Below are 27,891 nucleotides of genomic sequence, written 5' to 3'. Positions count from 1 at the left end.
ACTGGGAACTGGCAGATGGTATATGACTGCCAATCCCTGAGGAGAAAAGCCATGCCTAGTTGGTCAAAAGTCAAGGTTTCCTATAATTTTGCTTTTCAGCAGCTCCACCTCTGAACTTCCCAATGCCTCTGAAACTCCAGTATGTACACTGAATACAATAATAGCTATTGCATTGCCGTTAACTTGAGCACAGCATCAAATGAAATGAACAGTCAAGCAAATCTAAATGGTTTTCACTGAGTTTTTTTTTAAGCCAAAGGGCATTTTTGGTTGTTTTTATTTCAGCATAAAATGTTTTCATAGTGTTAACTTACTTAAACTGACAGATAGGTTGGGTAAAGAACAGTTTGCATGCTGTCAGCCTTTATAACTTGGAGAGAAATTGGCTTCAAAATCTGTTTTGTGATTTCCACATTACAGGTAGGAAAAAATCCCAAGCCAGAAATAAAGAGAATTCTTGAAGGAATAAATGCTATTAAAACAAAGGTAACTATGAAGATGTCATATTAGATTTCTCTTGAGATGGATTATACGCTCCCAGTGTAAAACAAGACATTTTAATATTCCTAGCAGGCAAGATGATGAGTAAGACCTGCTGGATTGGCAGGAAAGATGAGTACTAGGTACTCGGGGAATATCAGCAAGGTCAGATCTTGGTAAAGCAACAGTTGATCAGCCCTTTAGCCTTTTTTTCTTTTTGAAGGCTGGAAAAAGAATTGTGAAGGCCCTTGTGACTTAGGCTATGTCATATGTTCACATTTGAATAGTTCCTGTGACATCACTAGTGACAAGTGACACAGCTTCCTGTTTGTATATCCTTTTGTGATTAAACATTTCACTTGCTGTAGCTCAGGCATTCTCAAGAATTCACAGTTCAATAACGCGCTGGCCATTATGTCCTATAATCTACTTAAACAATGGCTTGGGCTCACCCTTATTCAGTCAAGTGCTGTACAGATCACTAAAGGGAAACACTTTGTGCTTCCACAGTCTGTTTAGACAGGCATAACAGGGAAAGCTGAAGGGTAAGTCAGGGGTTTGTATAACTAAAGCATAGAATAGGGCGTGACGTACAAATTGTGTGAAGCTCTGCAGGAAAAGTGGATCTGAAGAAGAGACTAGAAGTGAGAGAAAACGATTTACGAGTTATATAAGAAAAAGAGAAAGTGGGGATAGAGAGGGGAGAAGCTCTTTTGTCCTGCTGGCCCTAGCCCACCGGTGTGTATGTGAACTTGTGAACAAAGACCATAGGTTGTAAATTTTGTGATATTATGAATCTGACAAATGCAGGATCACTGTGAGTAGCATGGCAGAAGACATGGAGAGAAGAGTGGGAGAAAACAAAGGAGACTAGTATTGGCTGAATATGGTCATAACGGTCCAGCAGATTTGGGATGTATGCCCTTTATATATAGAAGTGGGAGGGATAGGATTAGGGCTACCAGTGCCCCAGCCCCTGTTTCTCGCAACCACAGCCAACAGAAGTAAAACCATTGTTAAAAATCATTGTTGATGGAGGTGTAATGTCACTTCCAGGTACAGCATGTAAATGAAGTCAGTTCCATCTAGGAATCTCCAGAACCTCTATGGAGTTTCCAGAGTTTCCTAGAGATATATCATGTTACTTCCAGTTTCCCCAGGAAGTGATGTCATGCTGTTGATAGTGCCCTCCCATGTCCCCACTCCCAATCATCGGGTGGTTGATAGGCAATGCCAGGCAACCCTGAATAGGATTTGTTTTGTACTCTTGTCATTATAGATAACCAAATGTGTGTGTGTGTGTGTGTTTGAGGGAGAAGAGAACAGTCCAATTTAAAACAACTGCCAGAGGTGATGGTGATATTGAGATATACCCAACTTTATCTTCTGTCTTCAACTTTATGTAACAATTATATTTTTCTTTCATTTACTTAAGGGAAAAGAAGCTCCTTTTCAAAACTTTGATCCCTCCATTCTTTTCCCTGCAAACCGGAGCTATTGGACCTACCACGGCTCTTTTACCACACCTCCTTGTGAAGAGTGTGTTACCTGGATTGTTCTGAAAGAACCTATCATTGTCAGTGAGGACCAGGTAAATACTAGAAATTAACACAACCATCTTGGTTTCTTTATGTATCTGTATCAAGTGAAGTGTAACATGATATAGTCAACATACATCCTACATGTACACACACATGTGTTGATAAGAACAGCCAACACAAGTACATTTTACAAATTAAACTGAGGACGAGTTCCTGGATAAATGTGGGGTTTCAATCACACACTCATCGTTATATGCATTGAATGTAGCATGAGAATTAATCAACATGTGTATAAAGAAGAATCATAGACTGTACACAGATTGCACATAGATTCTACAGCAGGCCATTTGGTTTTCTCCTGACATGACTGAGCTATAAAGATTCCAGGTTATATTTGAGTTTTCGCTGAGCTTCACACTTTGCTTGCCTTGCTGTCATTACTCATTCCTGGATTCTCAAAGGAGCTAATGACATAATGTTTAGAGAAGGATTTGAAGAAATCCCTTTAAAAAGACCCTCCCTTATCAAATTGTTTACAGCTTAATTTTTCTCTAAATATTTTACATCAAAAGTCTATCTTGTATTTTAAAATGTACTGACTGTAGTGAAAAGAGCTAAGAAAATATTTCACGTTTGCAGAGCAATCGGTACTCTGACCTGGATAGTCTGGGCCTGTCAGATCTCAGAAGTGAAACACTCGGCCCTGGTTGTTATTGAGATGGGAGACCACCAAAGAAGTTGAAGTCACTATGCAGGCAGGCAATGGCAAACCACCTCTGAATGTCTCTTGTCTTGAAAACTCTATAAGGTTGCTATAAATCGGCTGCGACTTCATGGCACAAAAGTGTAAATAATAGAAAGTATTATTCTTCATAGACCAATTAATAGAAAAATAATCAGCACAGAAAGATAATCAGTTCTTGCCATGTGGTCCTGTCAGTATTACCAGTTCACTTCTGAGACAAGTCTCAGTAGGTTCAATGGGATCTATTCCTGGTCATTAGTTTTAGGAGCCAGGCAACCCAATTCACAAGATGAAGATGGCGCCACTGTGGCCCCATCCCACTGCCTCCAGAGACCTTTCAGGCAGTGCAGGTAGGCAGATAAAACAAACCAACCAACCCATGGCCTCCTGAAATGGAGTTGGGTGGCATAAATACAAGGCCCTGGTTGCCGTGTTCCCAGCCCTAAAGCCCCGGTGGAAGCTACCATCAGCTCCACCCCAGAAACACCATGCCCCTGCCCCTTCCTTTGTGCCGCATTTCTCCAGACTGGATGACAGGTGCCATTGTCCTCTCTGCCAGCAGAAGTACCCCTTACATTAGCGGATGGGGCAAACATGACAGCACAGCCCTACGCCTCCATTGACCTGTTCACTCACCCCCTTAGGACTGGGCTGCTAGAAAGTGATTTTGTCTTGTACCCTCCTGTGGCAGTCTGCTATGCCTCTCAGAAATCATGCCTCTGGGGGGGGGGGGGCATTGTGAGGGAATCACCAATAATTTCTGTGTGATTGAGATGACTGTTAGCAAACAAATTCATCAGAGTGTGATTGTAAGGGGACCCCCCCCCCCCGGAAGGATTGCAGGAAGTCCACACAATGGCTACAACAGTTTTCTGATGAGAAAGTTTTCTGAGGAGCAGTTCCTCATCTCATTGTCAGTTTTTACCAGGCTATTGACTTGACCTTGATAAAACATTCATTTTACTTCTCTACAGATGGAAAGCCTTCGTTCCCTTTCTAGCAAGACTGCAGATGAACCCCACTGCCCTTTGCTGGACAACTGGCGGCCTCTTCAGTCTCTTAATAGCAGGATGGTGAGAACTCCATGCCAATAGAATCTGCAAATCCACACTCATGTGGAATACTGTCTATTGTTCCCCATCTGGATCTGTGCTGCTGAGCCAGAAACTCTGAGTTATGAAACAGGGCAGATGATTAAATAAATGTAATCTTCAGAGGACAAAAAAAAAGTGGGGCAAGGTCTATTAAAATAGAGAATCCATGTACGTAACCTTTGTTTATATTAGCATTTGTATGAATAATTCTATGGAGGAAAAGCATCATCCATCGTGTACTTCTTCAATGATTAAGGATTTCTCTCTCTCTCCTCCCCCTCTTACACCCCAATTAATTGTTCTCAGCTTATTCAATTGAATTTTTATATCAGTGTAAATGAGAGATATTACAGGAGCAGAGATATAAGTTGGGTGTGTTTCTTTATACTATTCATGTACTATGATGGCATCCATAGAAATCACTGAAATGTACCATTTCAATAACCAAATTGTGATTTTAAAAAAAACATCCAAATAATTAACACTGTTTTATTATAGTAAGAATACTTACTTTTATTGTACAATTATATACATGGTACCAGTTTCAACTTTCAAATGTAATTTCATGTTGGGTGATTTGAACTTATAGGCCTCTTTCAAACATCCAGGATTTTTTTTTAACTGTGTATGTAGCTAATAGTTAGTCAAGCAGTAAATTATACCAAATCATGCATCAAAGACATTTCACTAAGGGAAATCCCTTAATGTTAACATGCTGCATATTTTACACTTTTACTGGATTGTTTCTCTAATGTGAAAAAGTTATTTTCTGATCTTGTTCACATTACGGCAAATTGTACTGTGTCAGTGAAGACTGTGCACTTATCCAAAGCTGCTAATAGAGATGGGCTGAAATTTCATAACAAAATGAATTTTTTGATGGGAATCCCATTTCACTTTTTTAAATTCTTGGATGAATTTTGAAATGGGATTTCCCCCCCATAAATACATGCTTTAAAATACCAACATTAAGATTTTTGAAATAGGTTTTTATAACTCCCTTTTTCAGTACATTTCAATAATTTAGAGATGATAAAATACACCCCGTTCCAACTTTAACATGATATTTGTATTGTTTTCAAATTAAAAATATAATAAAACCAAGACCTGGGATCTGTTTGTTGTACTAAAATTGTAGGTTTTACATCTGAAAAAATAATTTTAATTTCAAATTATTAAAAGCATTTTCAAAAGCTGTAATAAAATAAGGTGGTTTCTAGCGATTGTTTTTCTTTTTGCATTGATCTTATGCTTTGTAGCAGGAGTAACTGAGATAGCATGGCATGATGGCAACATATTGGCTTTTGTAAAATAAATAAATATTAATAAATCTATTTCTGAGATGCAGCATTTTCCAGAAAATTTTCTAATGCAAAATTATTATTTATATTAGTTGATTGAAGAATGATAAAAATATATATTTCTGTACTTGAACAATTTTGAAATAGATACAGATTTTAAATATCCCTTGTAAACTGAAGAGAGCTAATTCAGTCAAAGGAAATAAAATCCTAAATGACCTGTGGCAAATTAAGACTGGCAAATATATGGTCTCGAGTCCCATTGATAAGATGCACATGACCTGTTGGATAGGTGAATAAGTGCAGTCCTAACATCTATACCCTTCGAAGACAATTAACTTCAGTGGATTAAGAAGGGGTAACTCTGTTTAGGACTGCATGGAAAATATATGTATACAAGTTGGGAGAGTGCATCCCTCACCCTTTTGCTTCCTTCCCTCTTACCCCTTCTCTAACAATCTTCCCCTCTTGGTCGCCCCTTCTTCCCTGTCAATCTTTCCCCCCTCTTTCTCCCACTGCCCTTCTCTGTTCACCTACTCCCCTGTTTCCCCCTTTCTCCCCTTTCCTTTATCTGTCAACCTACCCCCATCTCTTTTGTCTCACCCTTCTCTCTGTCAGCCAACTCCGTCTTACTCCTCCCCTTCTCTGTCAACTAACCCTATTCCCCTTTTCTCCCTTTCCCTTGTCAGCCTACCTCATCTCTTTTGCCCCCACCCTTTCTCCATCACTCTACCATTCTCCTTCTCACTCTTTGGCTCCCCCAGCCCTTTGCCATCTGTCTACCTTTCCCTTTCTCTGTCAACCTGCACCCTCCCTTTCACTCTATGCCTTTTTCATCAATCTTCCCCCTTCTGTGCCAACCTACCCCCTCTCTATTTCATCCACCCTTGTTTGTCAATATTCCCTCCACAATCTTTCTTTCCCTCTCTTTACTTTAATGGCCACATCAGCTTTGGAAAGTTGTCTCAGACCTAGAGTGGTTCTGCTGTTGCTGAGCCAGATGTAGTTCCATGCCTAGCGGTAGCATCTAGAAACCCCTATGGGCCAGAAGCAGCTCTCAGGCAATGATGCTGTCACTGCCAGGCCAAGAGAGGCTCCCAGACATGACACCGCCAACTAGGAAGAAAAAGATAACTAAGCAGATAACACTTTTTTATTTTTGAGGGAATTTAAAGCCTCACCTTTTTTTAAAGGATGTCAGATTTTTCTGCAAACCTTGGTTAAAAAACCTAAGTTTGCACTTCAGTTTAGGTGAGTTAAGTCACAAATCCCAGTGTACAATATCAATTATACAAATGCCAATATGACTGTGGTGCGGGTATTACATAGAGAAAAATACACTTTATCCATTGTGACTTTTTCATATTATGAATCCTTGACAATGGCCTTTTTCGCATGCACAGCTTACCATAGATTTTCCCAGTGATCAACCCTTGGGTTTTGGAAATGTTTTGCATGCTAATATGCAGAGACTCACTTTGCCCCAATAGCATAACACCATTCTCTTTGGAATAAAATTGGGCCGCAGCCCTTTTTATTAAACAACATAGGAAGCTGGGTGAGCATAAAGGGGCACATCTTAGCAGCTGGGAAGCACCCTTGCTGAACCCGGCACCATCCCCAATCCGTATTGGGGAATTGGGACAGAAAGTTACTAGGTGCCACCTGAGCCCATTACGTGATGCCCCTTTCTGTCAGGGGTAGCAGGCTCCCTAGCAGAGCCTCCATGGCTTGCATTATCGAGCCTGCCCCACCCCCAGACCTCTTATTGAGACCCCCCAACTGCAGGGAGGTCTGGCACACAAGCTCGGCCTCCCCAGAAAGGATGTGCTCCTATGCCCATACCCACCAAGGCTGCGATGAAAAAACATTTAATGAGCATTATGAACCCCATTCAAACATTTAACCAAAGGGGCGGGAGGGTGGGTCTGCTCGCTTGGCTGCCTTGAAAAGAGGCTGGAGCATGATGTGCGCTGCCTTTTACAGGTTCGCACGCCCCTTTCTTGCCCACATACCTCCTGCCACAACGGCAGCCCCGGGTAAGTCCGGGGCTGCATTTTCTGTGAAATCATTCCGCACATCTTTCCTCTTGTTGTTTTTGTTTTCTTCCCCTTTGTCTCTTCAGCTGCATGTATTCCACACATTGCTGCTGAAAATATATTATTCCTGATGGTGGTGGGATGTCATCTGAGAGGCAGAAGCATTCTATTTTTTCTTTTTGCATAGGTACTCTAGTGTCAATGTGCAATTACATTTTGAAGCGGCAGTTCAAAAGTGTCTCAGTCTCCATTTCTACAATTGAGAACTACCAACCCAAAATGGAAGCCAGAACAACTCATGGAACATGGGCCATTACCTGAAGGAACAAAAACGTAGCCTCCCCCTCTACCCACCCCACACACATAAAGAACCACATGTAGAGCTGCACATGAACACAGGATTGTTGCTGCAACAGTCCCTAATCAATTTCCTCCTGCAGAGACAACTTATCTTGTCAATTTCACTCATTCTGAACTGCTGACAGGTATCTTCACTGTAACATTGCACTGCTAATGCAAGATGAAATTGACAAAGCTGATACAATCAACCAGGCTTATGTCTATGCCCTAACATTATATTGCTAACATAATATGACAAATAGATTTTTAAAAATTCTTTCAAAAACAGAAGATGTGCGGGAGGAGAAAATGGCTGAAGGGGAGGTAGGGTGTAGATAAGGGTGTTTGGTGGAGTGGACAAATAAAGATTGTTTCATCAAGAGGGAAGTTGGCTCAGAAATGGGTTGAAAAAATATGATAAAAGTGCTCAGGAAAACAATGGAGGGAAAACGTTTCTGAAACCAAACAGACAAAAAAGCGTGTGGAATTAGAAGGAAAAAATGTATTTTGTGACAAGATAATGTAAACAATGTGTGTGGTAAAAACCAACAGGTCTGTCAACAACAACAGAATACTTTTTGGATTTGGTGGATGATATCAACATATCATGTCATGCAAAGCATGATCACTTTTGTCTTAATGCCCCTTGGGATGATTGTAGCATAGTGGGATAATCACATCAAGCAGGCATCATATTGCATACACAAAGAGAACAAAATTTGAGATGTGCAGAGAATTCTGACCCAGGTCTCAGTCACAGAGGCTTGATAATGGGCAATCAAATGATTACTGGGTTTTTTTTCAAACACAGAATGGAAAGGAAAATGATCCCACATCCAGAGAAAATGGGCCATTTCATCAAAAAGATATAAAATTAGTAGCTGTGTTCTCTCTTAATCTAATTTTCTTTTAGAAAAATCTTATTTGACATTTGTGTTTCTCCCAGTGAATGTATGATAAAATTACCTTCCCTTTTAGGACACATAATTAAAAATTGCCTTGAATTTACTGGGATGGGGGGGTGTTGCTCGTTGTGTGAGTAACAGAAAAAAATGTAAGCTCATGAAAATCATAGGTAGGCTCTATTCTTGAACGAATTTTAGTAGACAGATTTTCATGCACAACCTGTTTGGAATGAAGACTTGAACCTAATTGTCATCTGCATGAATTTGCAAAAATGTTGAACTGCTCAGAAGTTATATTTTTGACCTGCAAACTCTTCCCCTATACTTGAGTATACACTGATACTTGATGCACTAGATATGCCCTCACCTGAATGACACAGGCTACCCTCATCTCATCATACCATATCTCAAAAGCTAAACAGGGCAGCCCTGATTAGTACTTGGCTGAGAGACCACCAAGGAAGTCCAGGGTCACCATAGAGGGGCAGGCAGTGGCAACTGCATCTCTTTGTGTCTTGCCTTGAAAACCTTACAGGATCATATTAAATTGGCTGCAACTGCATAACATGTTCCTCCACTTCACTTGAATATGATGGACAACCTGTAATAATTAATGGTAAGGAAAGGTACTCTGCACATGTTTAGAGTTATTACCTATTCTTAGCATTACTTCTAACATTCCCCAAAATAATCTATTTACGACTTTTGACTTCCCTTGTAGGCTTTCTGGCCTCTACAATTCTTGTGTGCTGGATGGACATAGTAAGCGCACAGTGGCTTGGAAATAAAATGATCTTTGATATAATAAATGTTCAGCTGTAACTCTAATTCAGGTTGCTCAGGAGAATTACCGTCCCCCAGGGGCGTACCTAGACAAACTGGCACCCGGGGACAAAACCTGAGTTTGGTGCCCCCCCCCCCCGGCGTATGGGCGGCCACCCTCCCCCACCATGAACAAACAATGATTTTTTGTACCAGCTCACAAAACACCTCCCACTCCCATCAAAACATACATGGCTCTCTCCCCAACAACTCTTTTCCTAATTTCCTAATCACAACAACCCTATGAGGTAGGTTGTTAACCTGAGAAACAACTCCAAGCCAGTGCAAGTGGGTATTAAGCATGTAAATCTCTCACAAATCACCCCCAGCAAAACATTTCCCAAACAAATGTCAGCATCATCTCTCATAAAACACCTCCAGTGGAATCCACTTCCAAACAGCATCAGTTTCAATGGTGTTTAAACTAGGGAGCTCAGATTCTTTTTTAAAATCTACCTTAAAGGGAGAATCTGGGGTCCCCGGTTAAAACAAAATTGAAAGTGATGCTGTTTGGGGGTGGATTCTCCCCCATCCTGAAACAGCATCACTTTTGAGGGTTGGAGATTCAGATGAGACAAATAGCAGATTCGGCTGGAATCTGGGCAAATTTGGGCACATTCGGACAAAAATTGTCCGATTATATCCTGCCCAAATATGAACAAATGTGAATGCAAGGTATTTGGATTGGGGGGGGGGGTATTTTTGGTGTTTTTTCGGCCTGCAGGGAGCGCATTTTTAAAGCTAGCAGCACCATGATTTCAGGGCATCATCCAGAGACTGCCCTGATGATACCACCGGAGTTTGGTGATGTTTGTTTCAGGGGCAGCAAAGTTATGGACGCCCAAATGGAATGCCCCCATCCCCATTGTTTTCAATGGGAGCTAACCTGAGATGGGGGCTACCTATTTGAGGGACCATAACTTTGGTCCCCCTAAACATAACTTCACCAAACTTGGGTGGCATCATAAGAATAGTTAACAGATGATACCCTGAAATTTTGGTGTCACTAGCTTTAAAAATATACCCCTTTCAGGCACCCCAAGAAATTTGCCCAAGATTCTTTGTTTTGCAGTGACTTTGCTCCATTGTACTAATGAGGAATTTCTGAGGCAGGCTGCACATTTTTGAAGATAGAGGTGCCAGACTTTCAAGGTGGCTCCAAGAGGCCTTGAGTAATAGCATCCAAGCTTGGTGAGCTTTGCTTCTGGAGCGGGGGGGGGGGAGTTGAGAGAGTTCTGAGAGAACTCAGCCCACAGGCTTTCATATGCAGGAGTGGGGAAACAAAATAAGCCTTTTGGGGGCCCATGAAATTGAACCCCCATAAGCAAAGGTCTCCAAACCTGGATTCTATTACCAGGAGGCCCTCCTGGAGCCACCCTGAAAGTCTGGTGCCTCTATCTTCAAAAATATGCAGCCTGCCTACACACTCAGCAATTCCCCATTGGCTACAATGGAGCAAAGTCACTGCAAAACAAAGAATCTTGGGCAAATTTCTTGGGGTGCCTGGAAGGGGTGTATTTTTAAAGCTAGTGACACCAAAATTTCAGGGTATCATCTGTTAACTATTCTTATGATGCCACCCAAGTTTGGTGAAGTTATGTTCAGGGGGACCAAAGTTATGGTCCCTCAAATGGGTAGCCCCCATCTCAGGTTAGCTCCCATTGAAAACAATGGGGATGGGGCACCCCCTTTGGGGGTCCATAACTTTGCTGCCCCTGAACCAAACACCACCAAATTTGGGTGGTATCATCAGGACAGTCTCTGGGTGGTACCCTGAAATTTTGGTGCCGCTAGCCCGCTGCAGGCCGGAATGTGAAAAAACACTTAAAACATTTAAAAACACACAAACGACCCTGAAATGTTGGTGCCCCCCACGTGACCAAATGGGGGGCGCCCGGGGACATAGGGTACCCCCTGTCCCTAGGCAGGAACGCCACTGCAAAACACCTTGTTTCTTGCTGGATGGAATGCTCCATGCAAAGGATTGTCATCAGTCAGTTGCAACTCAATGAAATGTTCTCTTTAATTTGTATTGCAAAAGTATGCACTTGAAGTTCTGACAATCTTATGCCAAGATCTCTGAATTCTCAGCTTTCATACCCCCCCCCCCCCCCACACACACCAGATTTCTTCCTTGCAGAGTTATAAAAGTTAAAAATTCAGAGATCATGCTGGTAGATCTTTGGAACATTAGTACACACTTTCTAAATCACTGATCTCAGCAGCCAGATCTTTCCATTCAGACAGTCGCCTCTAGCTCTCTCTCTCCTGTGGCCCATCCCCTCCTCTCCCGTGCCACCTCCCTCCTTTCCCCATCTCTCTCTCTTCCCCTGTCCTTTCCCATTCCCCTCTCGCTCTCTCACCCTCCCTCCTACCTGCTCCCCCTCCCTCCCTAGCTAACTGGAAGCCAGCTTCCATTTAGATTAAGGCAGGGAACCTAAATCCAGGGCAGGGGATTGAAATTTCTGGCAACAAAGGGAAATAGCTTATTGATCTGAGGATTTCTATCCCCCCTTTCTCTCCTGTATGGAGACTCAAAGGGGCTTACAATCTCCTTTCCCTCCCCCCCCCCCACAAACACTCTGTAGGTGGGGCTGAGAGAGCTCCGAAGAACTGTGACTAGCCCAAGGTCACCGAGCTGGCATGTGTCGGAGTGCACAAGCTAATCTGGTTCCCCAGAAAAGCTTCCACAGCTCAAGTGGCAGAGCAGGAAATCAAACCTGGTTCTCCAGATTAGAGTGCACCTGCTCTTAACCACTACACCATGCTGGAAAGCCCCACACTATGCTCCCATCTGAATCCCCCCTATGCACCAGCACACTTGTAAAGCTTACTGAGAAATCCACAGGAGCCCCGGCAGAGATTGGTCACAGTTCCAAGCATCCCATTTGCCACTACTGACGGATCACATCCAATGCTCGCAGCTACTCACTGCTGAGCTGCAAAGCAGCAGGCAAATTCACCTGCTGGCATAGTAGGCAGGGATTCCCAAGCAATTTCCCAAAAAGAGCATCCCAGCTCGTGTAACCCAACACTGCCTGGAGTGAGGCAAACAGGTTTTCGGGCACTGCAAGGGCAAAGGGGGCGGGTGCTCTCCCCCCTCCCCCCGCTCCAAGCCCAGCCCTGGCAAAGGGAAAGAGCAGGGATCTGGACAGCAAAGGGGATGCTGGAAAAGAGGAGTGGCAGGAGGAAGGGATGGGGTGCAGTTTGTTTTGCTGGGTGGAGAGACCCTCACTCCCACACAGGGAACATTGGGTGGTCTAGGGGCTCCTCCTCAGCTCCCCTCCTCACCTGCCACCAGCAGCGTTGGCTCCTTGAGAGCGCCCACGGTCTGGCTGTGAGTGGGGAGGGAGGGGGGGAGAGAGATGGCTGCCAGTGCCTCTCACCTGCCTCCAGCGGTGCTTGGGCGCCCACAGCTTGTCCGCATTGCTGGCCCATCACTCCCCCCCCTCCACGGCCGGACTGGTTCCTGTGGGCCATGGGCGCGCTCGCGGAGCAAACGCTGGCGAGGCGGGTGAGGCCAAGGAAAGGCTGACGAGTCCGGATGTGTGTGTGTGGGGGGGAGCAATCATGGGCTGGTTCGCTGCCTCGCTCACCTGCTGCCGCCTGTTGTTGCTGCTGCCGGGCTCCCATTTGGCTTCCCTTCTCGGCTTCTGCCTTCTTCTGTGCCGGCCAGCCTGGGGAGAAGTCTTGTGACTGTTTGCAGGCAGGCTGGAAGAGAAGACACGGCATGCCGGCTCAGAGGGAGGCGGAGCTCCCGCCTCCGAGGCTCCTGATCTTGATGACTCACAGCCCCTGCAGAGGTCAGGAGAATGCCTGGGAGGGCGCGGATTTTGCCCGCCCCCTGGACTGGACATTCCAGGCCACCGTCCTTGCTGGACTGGAGCATGATGGGTAACTGTGGGGGACATTTTGGCACCCCCACGTGACTTTAATCGGTGCGCCTGGGGACAAGGGGTACCCCACGTCCCTAGGGAAATTCGCCACTGCCGTCCCCTCCCCAAGGAATTAGAAGTAACTCTCCACATCTCCTCCGGAGCGGCTATAGTCACTTTCCTATCTATCCCTTTAAAGTTACTTCAGCAGCCTTTGGAGTTGTGATGGTAGCTGGCCTTGGAAAACAGCACCAGAGCTCTGACCTGGTCAGTTTTACACAAGCTGCTATTTTGTGACTAGCTTTGCCTACCCAGATACCATTTTATGACTTATAGCTCTTAAAAATCAAGTAGCTCCCAGGAACATAAAGTTTGCCCTCCCCTGTTCTAGGGAAATTTAATGACTGTCTTTTGTAGGAATATTGTAATTTTGTCAAACAGCTGTATTTTGTTCCTGAGAAAATGACAGAGGTGCCAGCAGCCTGGAAAAAAGGTACGCTTATGGCCCAATCTGATGGGGGCAAAGAGAGTTGTGGTGGCAGTGGGGCCCTATGCTAGCAAATTTGCTGTCCCCAGGGCACTTGCCCCATTGGAGGAGCACATCTGCTGGCAGGCAGTCACTGTGGCCCTCCATGACAGCTAGACATGGCACTGGGTGCCCCTTGCCACCAGTGCTTCTGTGCCCCTACCAGCTCTGCTGGCATAGTGGGAGCATTTCAGAGGGCTGGAGCCAGTGGTGGGATTCAAAAATTTTAGTAACAGGTTCTGATGGTGGTGGGATTCAAACAGTGGCGTAGCACCAATAGGGCTGGGTGGGGCACGATGGGGGTGTGGCCGGGCATTCTGGGGGTGGGGCATTCCTGGGCAGGGCTGTGGCAAGGACGCAGGGCGCACGCGCCCCAGGTGCAGTTCCCCTTCGCCCTGCCTCTAGATTCAAATAATGACTGTTTAAAGTATTAAAAAAGCAATATACCGAAATTATATTGATTGATTTTAAATAATAACATAAGTAAGAAGAGAAACCAAAAACTGTTTACAATAGTTAACATATTACAAACGTATCTAATTGTCTATCTCTCTCAACCCCTCCCCAACTAAAACATCCTATATTGCCTCCCTCCTTCCCATATTTCCCTCCCTCCCTACTTTCTACTTCTCCTTCAGATTCCTATAACTACTTTATTCCACTTGAAAAAAACCTAACAGAGGGAGAGATCCAAAATCCTTAATCTAAAAGAGTAGCTTAAACTCCTCTCTGTCCAATATAAATTTCAAGGGAAAAAAAGAAAATGAAAAAACTTTACGTATAATACTTTGCCAACTTTTATACCAATGAACAAAAAAAAATAGAATTACTATATATTGTATTATTTCATACAGTTCATACACACGTGGGGGGGGGGGGTACCATGGGGGGCAGGGGGCCCTGGGGGATGATTTTGCATCCCCCACTTGACAAGATTTGTTGTATCCAGGGACAGAGATTACCGCCTTGTCCCTAGTGGAGTTAATCATTAATAACTGGTTCTCCGAACTGAGAAAAATTTAGTAACCGATTCTACCGAATAGGTGCGAATAGGCTGCATCCCACCTCTGGCTGGAGCCAACATTAGTCAGTTTCCACCCTGGCTTTGCCTCTGGAGACACTGGTGCCTGGTTCTTGGACTTATACCACCCTTTTGAGACCAACGGAGGCTGTTCAGCAGTGGGGAGGGTTTTTTGTTTGCTTCCCCACACTGCTGAAAAGCTCTCTGGAGGTGACAGGGCATTGTCACCAGCTGCCTCAGGGCTCTGGATTATGCTGTTAGTCATTTACCTGGTAATGTTACTTACCTCCGTGCCATGAAAAACTTCACCTGCCATTTCCCACATATTTATTCTCCGTTAAGAGCAGCAGACTCTAATCTGGAGAACCAGATTCAATTCCCCAATCCTCCATATGAAGGCTGTTGGGTGACCTTCTCTTCTGGCAGCATAATTAAAAGCGATAAAAGGAGAAAGAATTGAATTGTAGAAGACACTTGTGTTTCGTTTCAGGGCCATTAGATGGCAGCAAAACCACAGGCATTTACAAAGACATGGAAAGACGCAGGCTCTCCTGTGGGAAAGTTTATGCTACCCTGAAAATGTGTTAAGTGCTTCAGATGCATCAAGGTTCCTGCTTATTTTGCACAGTGACTCCCAAGTTGTTGATGATGCACAGTTACTGCAGCAAGGATAACATGCATGTAATATGTGAACAGTATCTTATTACAACAGAAGTGAAGGCATTTCCCTAAGGCAGAGGCTGATCATGGAATTACTTAGGACAGAACTTTAATAGAAGTATAAAAATATGGAAATGGACAGCTGAACTTTCTCATGGTATGGAGTAAATAATATCACCTTAAACCTATACTCATGGAATGGGACATTTCCTCCCTTCCATCTCAGCTTAACTTGTTGTACAGTAGTTGAGTAAATATAATAAGGGGGCAAATAGTGGAGCCACGTATACCATCCTCAGCTCTGTGGGCGAAATGTGAATGATACCACAGTCTACAAAGTTGACTGTGTTATCTGCAGCCAAAATCACAAAATCTTATGGCCCTTGACTAATAAATGTATTGTAAGCTTTTGTGATCCAGAGCCTGCTTCGTCAGATGCATAAATTATAATAAAGGCTGCTACATTGCTTAAGGATACAAAAGCAAAGAATAAAGAATGCAGCATATTTTATTTATTTATTTATTTTTTAATATATATCCCGCCCTTCCCACAGGGCTCATATTGATATCTGCTATTCCAGAGGAGGAGTGGAGGTAGACAGATTAACATTAGATCAAATTGTCTAGAGCAGGGGTGGAGCAAGGGGGAACTGCGCTCAGGGCACACAAATGCCCTGTGCCCCTGCTGCAGCTCCGCCTGCCATTGCCCCATCCCGGAACGTCCCCTCCATGGCCCGGCTATGCCCCCACTGCGGCGGCACCTGGGGTGTCGCACCCCCCCGCCGCCTCGTTGGTGCTACACCACTGGTCTAGAGTGGTAAAATGTTTAAACCATTCTAATGAGTTCCCAATGCCATGCAGGATCATTAGTGTCTTCATTTTGTTAAACAGAGTTAAATGAAGAGGGTTTTTTTGCTTTCAAGTCTATAGCTAGCTTATGGCAACCCACGGGGGTTTTCAAGGAAAGAAACGTTCAGAGATGGTTTGCTATTGCCTGTCTCAGCATAGTGACCATGAACTTCCTTGATAGTCTCCCAACTAAATACTAACCAGAGTTGACACTGCTTAGCCGCTGAGATCTGACAAGATCAGGCTAGCCTAGGCCATCCACGGTAGTTCACTGGGACTGTAAGCGGAAGAGCAGCCTATAAAATTGAATAAATAAATAAACTCATATCCTGAATTATGTCCAGCCAAAGTGCCATACCCAAACCAATCTCGTGAGATTTGCTATATAAAGTGAATCACCCAATCTACTCTAAAACATAATCATACTGTAGGAATTGCTTTATGGGACCAAGTCCCACCTGGCCCTTTATGAAATTCCCACAGCAACCAATTAGAAATCTCTAAAATTTAATTCCTTGTTTGCATGGTGTACTAAGATATGCTACCTTTGACCACTATGGCTCTATTTGGTTAGAATGGCTAAGAACCAGACCTGTTCGACACAAATTTGTCTAATCATGCATTTTAGATCTGGCAGTTGTAATCCAAAAGCAAAGATGCAAACCATATAGCTGCAAGTATGATCAAAGCAGAAAGCCCACAGAGAATGCCCACAAGAGTACAAAAATGACCACACTGTTTTAGAAACACTGTGTTGTATCAAGAAGTAATAAACTTTAAGGTTTTATTAATAACTAAAGATGTTCCTAGATTGTAAGAAGTTGCACCAATGACTTTAGCTATATGGTATCTTTTTATTTTATTTATATCTTATGGTTCTCACAAATAGCAACTCAAAGCAGCTTATATTTGTATCCTCACAAAAACCCTGTGAAGTGCATTAGGCTGAGAGTGCGTGACTGGCCCAAGGTCACCCGTAACATGTCCTTGGCAGAGTGGGGGTTCAAAACCAGCTCTCCCAGATTCTAATCTGACACTATCACTACTACACTACACTGCCTCTCCACACTGCTCCATATCCAGCTGCTTTGGTGAGATTGGAGAAAAACATTTGTCCATTAGAATGTACATAGACAAGACAACAGGAACTATTATTTGGGCAAATGGCTTGAGGGATCTCATTGTGCAAATGCTTGTTTTGAGGAAAACTGATGCTGATTTAAAGATCGGGCCTGTCTGCTGGCTTATCTTCTACCCCATGTTCAGTTTGTACATCTGCAAATAAACATTTGTTATAAATAATAGCCTCAGGTCTGTAGAACTCTTCTGTTACAAGGGGATTGATCCTGTAAAAGTTGCCACCTCAACCACAAAAGACTAGTCTGAATTCTACAGGATGTTTCCCCTAAAGGATTCCTGTCAGTGGGGCATGGCTTTCTAGCCTCCCCTCAACTTATCAGGTGAATTTTGGGATGAAGTGGGAAGGGCAAGGTAAGAAAGTTGGTTCATGGAATCCACCCAGCATGCTGCACAGCAAGCAGCATTTGTGGAAAGAAGACTTTTTACAGGGTCATGACTATTATATTAATTAAACTGGTAAAACTGGAGTGAGAAAGGTACAAAATAAAACACAATCTCCACATTAGTTATATTAATAATCACTTTTATAATGATAATAAAGGGTCCTTCTGAGTCCAAAGTAACAGAAATCATTTCCTATACCAGTGTTTCCCAACCTTTTCAACGTCGTGGCACCCGTGACCTTGCTCTTCATGTCTCTGGGTACCCTTGAGGAAAACACCTATTTTTAAAAATTATTTATTTTAATTACACACTAGTAATGGGGAAAGCTCTTTCTATTAAATCATAGCGTCGCAAGTATCAAGCAAAATGTTTTACTGCTTTTTGCACTTGAGCTTCATTTATGCAGGAGATAAATAATCTCTTGTCTTCTTGTGTCTGCCTCTTGATTAGGTACTACATCTTAATTAGGGCATTGAAATAATGAGCAGGCTGTGAAAAATAAATGGCATTTATTTCATTATTCTTAATTGAACTTCTGAGGATCTGATTGACTCAGTGCTGTGTAAAACTGCAGAGAGAAGAGGATGAATGTGAACATTTTCTGTGGTGCTTCCTGAAATACTCTTGTTATGCACATAGATGGAAGTGGCATTGTGCATGCGGACTCCACCCCCAATACCCACAGACTCAACCAAATATCAAAAACAAGCACCTACACAAATACAAGTGTATGTGCATAGAGTTCTCCACACAGATCATCTAAAGGAGTTCATTGCAGACTGAGAATGTGAGTAGGGGGGTATAGCCAGGGGGAGTTATGTCACTGCCTTCCACAATGCAGTCAATAGCTTGGATTCAGCATAAAACATCTGTTTGCACTATAGTGCTTGGACAAGCAAAAATGTAAGAGAAAGACCACACTAACTGCTTGAGCTAAGTCAAAATTATTGTATCTCAAGTTGTATTTCCACTTGCGTAATCTTGGGGTTTCAGGGAATGAGCCTACATCCCCTTCATTTTCAAAATAGGATTGAGAACTTTTGAAATTGTTCCATCCTAGTTGACCAAGAGCCATCTTATATAACAATCATTAATGATTGTTATATTATACATTTTATTATAAAATATTATTGCGAGTCACTCTGAGTCCACTGCAGCAGGGAAGAGCAAGATAAAAATTAATCAATCCCCCTCAGTTTCAGCTCGGGAAGAGGGAGGTGAATTGTAGCACAAGTTCTTGTGTATGTGTCACTGTGTACATGAAAAAAACTTGGATGTGAGAGGGATGTGCACCAGATGTTGAGGGGATTTTGGGGATTTTTGGGATTTAGGTTCATTTCAAACTTAGGTTCATTTCCCCCATTTTCAGGTGTTCTGTAGGTAACAAATAGGCTTATCATCCTTCTCAAAGGCAGTGGTGAAGCGGGGGGGGGGAATGATGCCCGGGGCAAAATGGCACCTGCCCCACCACCCCACAGCCCCCTCCCCACTTCCACCAGCAGCCTGGTGGGAACTACATTTCCAGGAGACCTTGTGAGCCCCAACTCCTGCAGAGGCCTCCCTGGGGGGGAGGGGCTCACAAGGTCTTCTGGGAAGTGTCGTTCCCACCAGGCTGCTTTTTCAGCCGGCTGCTCTTTGCAGCTGGCTAAACTAAAGTAAGTGGGGGGGCGGGTAGGGAACTACACTTGGGGTGGTGGAAAGGGGGCCTTTGTGGTTTCCACTCCTGCCATACCAGCAGGCTGCTCCGGTCTGCCAGGCCCGGTGGGGCAGGGCAAGGGAGAAGGGGTGACCCCAATGGCCCCCACGTGACCCCAGTGGCATGCCCCTGGGGTGCAGTGCCCCCACCCCGTTGCAGCTACGCGACTGCTCAAACGTAGTTGAATGCTGAAGGAGCACTCCTATGAACTCATCTGAGCGACTTCCAGTCTCCTGGCTCCAGGACAGCCTCCTCTCCACCAAAGAACCTGTCCATCAAATGCCACTGCTGTGAGCCCACCACAACTTCAGCTCTTTCTCTCTCCTATAAGGAAACTCAGAAAGGCTTACAAACTCCTTTCCCTTCCTTTCCCCACAACAGACACCTTGTGAGGTAGGTGGGGCTGAATGAGTTCTGAACAAACTGTGACTAGGCCAAGGTCACCCAGCAGGAATGTAGGAGAAGGGAAACAAATCTTGTTCACAGGTAACAGTACACTGCTCATGTGGAGGAGTGGGGAATCAAACATTTTGATTGGTTGAAGGACTTTTTTCCTAACATGATCAGCAAAAAGTAACCAACAAGAAAGAAATTCAGCCAGTATTCACAGAGACCTGGCCATATGTATGATGATGGCTTTATTAGTATGATGATGGCTTTACTAGTAGTAGTAGCAGCAGTAATCATGGCAATTCTGTTTCCTCATTACATTCACACAGAATTTTCAAGATCCAACCCTACAAATTGTTTCACTAGAAAACAAGTGTATATAGCACAAGGTCCACTATGGTATTGCCTGATAATTAGGGAAAATATCTAGGGTGCTACACTGCTGTTGTATTTTTGGAGAGGGTGCCAGTAGCCACCACTTCACACATTATTTAGATCCGTGCTGCAGTCATGGAAGGTCCCATCTCTACTCCATGGTATTGTTGAGTAGACTTTTTGTATTGCTCCTTATAGGGATAGGACGAGATATAAATCCAATAAAAAAAATGTTCCCTTAAGAAAAAAAATGGTCATGGCAGGGGAAAGACCAGAGATATCTCACTCACATTTATTTACATTTATAGTCTGCTTTTCTCACTTGAGCTCAAGGCAGATCTGGTGGGCCATTGCAAGTAGCAGAGTGCTGGACTAGATGGACTCTGATCTGATCCAGCAGGCACTTTCTTATGTTCTTATTATACAGAGGAAGTCAATGCAATCAAAGGATGGGACAGCCAATAAACAATGCAATAGGATTAGGATTGTAGAGCCAACTGGAAGTCTAAAAGCAGAACTGAAACAAAGTATAAGTATTAATATGACACATTAAATGATGCAATTCCATTGTAATATCCTAGTTTCAGCAAGTTATATTCAGTAATGTAGACCACAGCCCCGAATAATTTTTGTGAATCATTTAGTACAGTGCAGCTCTTTTGCCTGAGTGGAAAAGCCCTCTTGGGTAACTCAGTTTTGCATATTTTGCGGAAAGCCAGGAGACTGGAAGCTTTCCTGACTTCCTTATAAGTCATTCTAATGACTATGGGAACATATTGGAGCCATTCCTGTTCCCAGCAGACTTGCACAACCACTAGTTGGCAGTAAAATCATTGAATGGAATTGCAGCAACAAGCACACTAACCTATACAGCAGCAAGACACACCTACCTACTAGAGCAGGCTGAAACAAAGTATCTCACATGGGTTGTTGTTGTTTTCAAGCTAAGGCTGAAAGGTAAATGTCAAGGAACAGAGTAGAGGAAATGTTGCAGTAAAAGCAGGTGGGCACTGAAAACATTTAAGCTTGGTTCCAGACATAACATTTCGACAATTGAGAGGATTTCTACTCATGGGCAGACATTTTCCTGTCTTCCTCACCCGCACAGGGCCTCCAGGAACAGGAGTCCAGGGGCATTCCGGACTACCTTGGGGATAGTGAGAAAATAGCATTGAAATCCTTTCATTTTGCAGAAACTTTAGTCTGGATCCAATCCTTAGGATTAGAGATTAATTATCATATGAAGTCACATTGTACCAAGTGAGTTCCTGGTTCATTTAGATCCATCCTGCCTGTTTTATTCTGATTACCAGCAGATTTCAAGGACAGAAAGTTTTTCCCCCTCCACTATATGCTGAGATGTTTCAAGTGCAGATGCTAAGGAATGAATCCAAAATCTCTTGCATGCAAGGCCCAAGCATGTGGTAGGAGGGAGGGTACACTTTGCTGAGGGGAAGCAGGTTGCAAGAATTATGTATGCCGTTTCAGAAATATATATTTTTTGATAGGAAGAGATTTACAGGATGTATTTATGTGTGTGGGCATCTGGATTACAAGTTTCTACCCAGTACAAAGAGCTGACACTCTGGCCCTTTCTACAGAGCAGCGATAGTAATTTATTTCCTGGGAATGAAAGAAAATCCATCAAGTGGGCAAGGAAAGAGAGATTGACCAAGACAGATTAATCCTTGAAGAACAAGAATGGCATTATTTATTGTCCAGTGCTCTTGTCGATATGATCTTTCTTCTGATCATGCAAGAATCTGATGATTTATTGAGTATGATAAAGCTGCCAAGGGGTCATAAGGAAAGGCTAAAATAAATCTCAACATGCCAAAGACCAATAATTGTGTTGCTGTACAGGTGAACAGTCAAATTGATAAGAATGCTATAAAGCGGGTGACTAGACTGAGGTGTTCCAAATGAATTAATTAACTGGAGAGGAGCATATTGTTGCCATTCGAGGACAAATTTTAAATAGTGCCACATGAAGGGATAATGGAGATTAAAAAAATCAGGAGTTATGCACTGGTTGCAAAACTCAGCAGACCTATGAAAGCAGCCAAGTATTTATTACTTCAGTACATTACCCACAACACTAGGTACTCACTGAAACTATATACAATGCATGAGGGCGCCTCTGGCTGTATTTGTGATCATAAATATTTACTAAGATAACACTACATAATGATGCTATCAAAACCAAGAATGCTTGCTGGTACAGTCCTTAGATCAGGTATGCAAAGAAATTCTGCAACAGGCTGGGATAGAGGATCCTCCCTCCCCCACTCCAGGATCTTAAACCCTCTTTGCATGACATCATGACCCCGGGCAACTATTTCCTACCATCAAATGAATGCAGTCAACATTATTGAGGATAAAAGTGTTTTCAGTCACGTCCACTGAAGTGAAGGTACAGAGTCCAAATTGGCCAGAGTCCAAATTCCAGGTGTTCTACAGGTAGCAAGTGTGTGGGCTCTGTGTTTGCTGCTGTGAGGAAAATTTTGTGGTGCACAAGGAGATTATAGAGATCACTGAGGCAGGATTACTATATAAACAACTAAGAAGATTTATCTATTTACAGGTTGGTTTTGAAGGAACAAACCAACAGCACAGGTCTCCAGGTAGATAAAGTAGAAATGTGGCCAAGGCACAAAAATTTAAACTGGTTACAACTTCAGTAGACTTTTCTACAATCCTTTCTGGAACAAAAATATTTTTATTGAGTAGACACTAGGTTAGATCCTATCAAACATACAGGATTTCACCCATATCAGTTTGCCCTTTCCCAAGAGTCAGATTAAATTGTTCAAGGTCTACTCATCACCAGAAACAGGCCTTGCAATTGAGCACTCTTGCCTCTCCCAGGGATAGAGCTAAACCTCTCTGCCACATTACCAAGCAGAGGTACCCTTCATTCTATCTGCTCTTTTTCCTGAGGTGGACCTGAGCAGAACTTAGCACATCCTTCTCCTGTGTTCCCTCCAACATTTTATTTCCTTTCTTGAAGGTAATTGGATGCTGCTGCAGCGCCAGCAGCACTCCTATAGGCTCATCTGCTCATTTTCCCTTCAGGGGTGGGACTGCCATAGAACCTGCTTTATTTGTGGGTTGAGGGAAATCCCTTCTCCCACTTCCCTTAGCTATGTGTTCTCCTGACCATTGCTGCAGCTTCCTCCCTCACTGCCAATTTCCACTGCTGGTGAGTCTGCCACCACTTTGGCTCTCCCACTGCCTGTGTTCCCAGCAAGCCACTGTGGCTTTGCCCCCTAGGTTCACTGTGGCTCCACTGCTCTTCCACTCTCCCAATCAGTTCCAGTACCTGTGAGCCCTGCACAGTTCCAGCTTCCCCCAGAGAGCGTTCTATGGTAGCCAGTCTATACTGATGTGCCCAAAGTGTCTCCTGACCTGCTCAGGCCCACAGTGCTGGTGGGCCTGGTGTAGCTCCAACTCCCCCCCACCCGCACTGCCTCTGCTCCTAGCAAGCCCAGTTTAGCTCCAATTTTTACAACTGTCTCTGATGCACCTCCTGTCCCTCATTACCTCCAGTGCTGGCAAGTCTAGCACAGCTACAATGAGCTCAGAGCAGCATCAAGCGTCCGTTGCCTGGCCCACTATGATTCCCATCAATTTGTTGATTCATGACCATCATACCTTGGGTCATTCTTTCCCTGAACTTCTCAAGCATTTCCCAATGTGAGGAAGAGCATCCACTCTCCAACAAAACACCCCATACAGCCTCTTCAATTAAAATTTGTGTTTACTTACTAAATCCAGATTTGATGAGACACTAGGATAAATCTCACCATCAAACTCATCTTATGCATGCCTATTCTGACATTTCACTAAGTCCAATGGGATTACATTCCAAGTAAGCATTCACAGTACTGAAAACCTAAATTTCTTATTGCTGCTAAACAAGTTACATTTCTGTAATGTAAAATATTATTTCCGCAGGTTCACATTAGGAGTGGAGTTCTATGCAGAGTTACCCCAGCCTAAGTCCACTGGAATCAATGGGCTTATATTAGACTACTTTGGAATTGGATTGCACTGTAAAATGCTATTAAAATACAATGTGAGAATTGCTAAAATAAATTCACTTTTAAGAGATGTGTTTCATTTATTTAAGCATTCATACCCTTTTTTGCTGTCAAGTCACAGCTGACTTACGGGGGCCCCATAGGATTTTCAAAGCAAGAGACATTCAAAGGTGGTTTGCACTGCCTGCCTCTCTGTCATGAAGCTGGTGTTTCTTGGAGGTCTTCCATCCAGACACTTGCTAGGGTTAACCCTGATTAGCTTCTGGGATCTGAGAACATCAGGCTAGCCGGGAGCTATCTAGGTCAGGGCATCTTAGACTTATTGTATGCTTTTTTTGATGGTCAAGTCACAGTTAACATATAGGGTTTACAAGGCAAGGGACATTCAGAAGTGATTTGCCACTGCCTTCCTTGGAACTCTCTGATTCAAATAGTTCCCAGGATCAACCCTGCTTAGCTTCTGATATCTGAGGAGATTAGGCTAGCCTGGACTGTCTGCTAGAAATGGGGGAAAGAAAGCTGACCGTTTCCCTGTTTGACCACCAAAGTGTATCTAAACAAACAAACAAACTGAGAATGGCCACAAGGAAGGGCATCTTTGCTGTAATTAAACAGGTATAGATCAGTTACTGCTTGGTAAGCCACCTACCAGGAATGTTATGCAACTCCCTGAGTTTTATGATGGATGAAAGGTGGATACAAATGCAAAATAATATTCAATTAAACTTACTAAGGTTGTAAGTCTTTCTTTGTTGGTGTACTAAGGACTCACAATATAAAGTCCTGTTAATAAGTCCATATAATTTAAATCAGGAGTTTTGAACTCAATTGCTACAAGAGCAGGATATGAAAAAAATGTGACTTGGTCATCTGAACTTGGTCGGGCCAGACCGGGCCAGGCTGGGGGGTGGGCTGTCTCGGCTGGTCCCAGAACAGTACTGGAGGGTGCTTGCACTGGTGACCCTGCAAGGGGGTGGGATGTCTGCATGGAGAGGGTCAGATCGAGAGTGGGGGTGGGGGAAGGTTTGTCTCAGCTGGCTCACAGGCCTGATAAACCCTCTCAAGGGGCTGAATCCGGGCCTTGGGCCACATGTTTGACACCCCAATGTAAGTGATTGCAGTACTATATACTGTTATTCTCTTTCTCTATAGTGGTGTTTCAGACAGCAGAAAGCGTATGCACAAGAAAAAATCAATTTGTATTCGTAAAAGGGGACTATTTTTCTTTCGATCCTGCCTTCCTTCCAAGAGGCTCAGGGCAGCATGAACCCTGTACAGGCCTTTTTTCACTTTGAGCAACCAATTCTGCAATGTAGTTTTGACATGCTTTATAACAAATGCATTTACAACCCCTTTGCTGAGAATGTTTCATGAACTTTATGGTTACATTTTGACTGGAACTCTAAACATTATCCACTGGCTCCTCTGTACTACAACTGCTTGTTCTACAGAGGGCTGTGAAAAGCAATAATTAAAAATGGGTGTATGACCTGCCTGTAGCCAACGATGGTTCATGAAAATATGTGAGTTCGCCTTCCATGGGCATATCTATGTTATTTGATTTGCACATTTAAGGTCACTGCTACAGTTCTGACTGAAACCAGGCAAGAGGGAAAGAACAGGGCAACGTGGTTAATCAGTAACAATATGTGAAGCATTTCTGATAATCTTCAAAGAGCTTTGAGAAATGCCTTCCTTTCTTCCAATTATTTTCAGTTGGCTCATTTTTTTTGCTATTAGGAACAATAAATACATTACATAATCACACTTTTATGCCATAGAGGCCTAAGGGGTCCTTACTCTACTTTGCAATGTGGATATATACTGTAACATTATGCAAATGTTTTTCAAGTTGTATGAGTATGTAACTCACTATAACAACATCAACTGCCTGTGTATTTTTGCATTATTTCACGCATAACAACACAACCTGCACGGCTCTGGAAGGCGCGGGCTAGCCTGATCTCATCCGAACTTGGAAGCTAAGCAGGATCAGCCGTAGCTAGCACTTGGATGGGAGACCACCAAAGAATATCAGAATTGTTATGCAGAGGATGAGAATGACAAACCATCTCTGTTAGTCACTTGCCTTGAAACCCCTGCTGAATTATCACAAATTGATGGCACTTTACACAAACACAATAGCACAATTTATTGTCATCTACCCTTAAAAGGCACAAATATCCACAATATTTAGAAACTGCGGCCCCTATCAACCAGTCAATGAAATCCCACCTGCCCATGAGCTGTTTTACTTGGTCAAGCAGTCATGGCTCCCAGAGCACATTTCCTCCCAAATGAGTTTGCAGAACCTGCTACTCCTGCATATTTATTATTCACAGCAATAAGTACAAAGGTGAAGAGTACAACCCATCTTTTTTCATTCCAACAGGTTTTTTATTTTAATCTCTTCAGTAGAACTCTCAGCATTGGAAAGTTTTTCTGATTAAATGGTTGCTCCAAGGGCAAACTGTGTGCAAATGAATGTATAGCTGATGGCAGTGGCGGTTAAGGAGGTTAAGAGTGGTGTAGGAGCAGCAGTGGCGTAGGAGGTTAAAAGCAGGTGCATTCTGATCTGGAGGAACCGGGTTTGATTCCCTGTTCTGCTGCTGAGCTGTGGAGGCTTATCTGGGGAATTCAAATTAGCCTGTATACTCCCAGACACGCCAGCTGGGTGAACTTGGGCTAGTCACAGCTTTTCAGAGCTCTCTCAGCCCCACCCACCTCACAGGGTGTTTGTTATGAGGGGGAAAGGGCAAGGAGATTGTAAGCCCCTTTGAATCTCCTACAGGACAGAAAGGGGGAATATAAATCCAAACTCTCCTCTTCTTTAATTGAATGTGGCTTCAAATTATTTGAGTTGAGGGGCTATTAAGATGGGCAAACAAAGCTAAGGACAAGGTAAAAAGCAATTTGCCCCCAAATGTAATAAATGCCTTCTTTCGCTAACAGTATCAAATGCAGCCACCTGTCATTTTCAAAATGGATATTTCCCTCTGCTTGAGCTTACTAGATAATGTTTTGTACCAACAGAACACAGAAAAGGAAAAAAAACTGATCTGCCAGTCCTAATGAAGTTTACTGTGGGAATCCTCCAGATCTGAGTGCTGAATTTCTACTTCAGCACCAGACATTCCTGGAAACCGTAAACAAAACTCCCTCTACCAGTCACAAGGATTCATGTAGCAAGCTCTGCTAAACCTTACTACTGGACTTCTGCTTTATTCTGTGCATTCATGCTGTAAGCCTTACAACCTGAATGTACAAAATAAACCAGGAGTCCGTTAGCACTTTAAGACTAAAAGAAATTATTCCAGCATACACTTTTGTAAATCAAAGCTCACTTCATCAGATGTACTGCAGTGCAAATCCATCAGAACAATCCATATGCACAAGGAAAAAGGTGGTGGGGAATATTACAATTGAAAAAAAATAAGGCCAATTAAAAAATAAGAATGGGTGTGAGACCCCCCTCAGAGGGCACTAGAGAAGCAAAACGGAAAACTTAATGCAGGGTGAAAAGAGATTAGTAGATACAATAGGAAGTTACAGAGATGGAGTTTTAGCAATTAACATCTGTGTAAAGAATAGGAAAAGCCTCAGCATGGGGCATCAGAAGAGCAATCCTTAGAAGAGGGAAGCATTTCTCCTTATAAATTACTGTTG

At 43.3% G+C, this 27,891-nt stretch overlaps 1 protein-coding gene and 1 long non-coding RNA gene across 3 annotated transcripts in view; one reads left to right on the top strand and one right to left on the bottom strand.

Moving 5' to 3' along the window:
- Positions 1-27,891, top strand: part of LOC125438765 (carbonic anhydrase 3-like) — a 47,412-nt gene that overhangs the window by 16,576 nt on the left and 2,945 nt on the right. Inside the window, exons 5-8 of one of the 2 annotated variants that reach the window (XR_007245400.1) lie at positions 421-486; positions 1,916-2,071; positions 3,741-5,069; positions 13,898-13,903. Coding sequence is in view for 1 of the 2 variants with exons in the window: in XM_048507284.1 (XP_048363241.1) it covers positions 421-486; positions 1,916-2,071; positions 3,741-3,860 (342 nt within the window). In the remaining variant the exon portion in view is untranslated. Of the gene's footprint in view, positions 1-420; positions 487-1,915; positions 2,072-3,740; positions 5,208-13,897; positions 13,904-27,891 lie in introns of those variants that run through there. The other variant, XM_048507284.1, reaches the window with a different exon arrangement.
- LOC125438767 overlaps positions 1-27,891 on the bottom strand; it is a 39,589-nt gene that overhangs the window by 9,925 nt on the left and 1,773 nt on the right. The window lies entirely within an intron of this gene.

Source organism: Sphaerodactylus townsendi, linkage group LG09 (assembly GCF_021028975.2).
Source record: "Sphaerodactylus townsendi isolate TG3544 linkage group LG09, MPM_Stown_v2.3, whole genome shotgun sequence".
In the NCBI taxonomy this organism is placed as follows: domain Eukaryota; kingdom Metazoa; phylum Chordata; class Lepidosauria; order Squamata; family Sphaerodactylidae; genus Sphaerodactylus; species Sphaerodactylus townsendi.
This window is presented reverse-complemented; position numbering and strand designations above follow the sequence as displayed.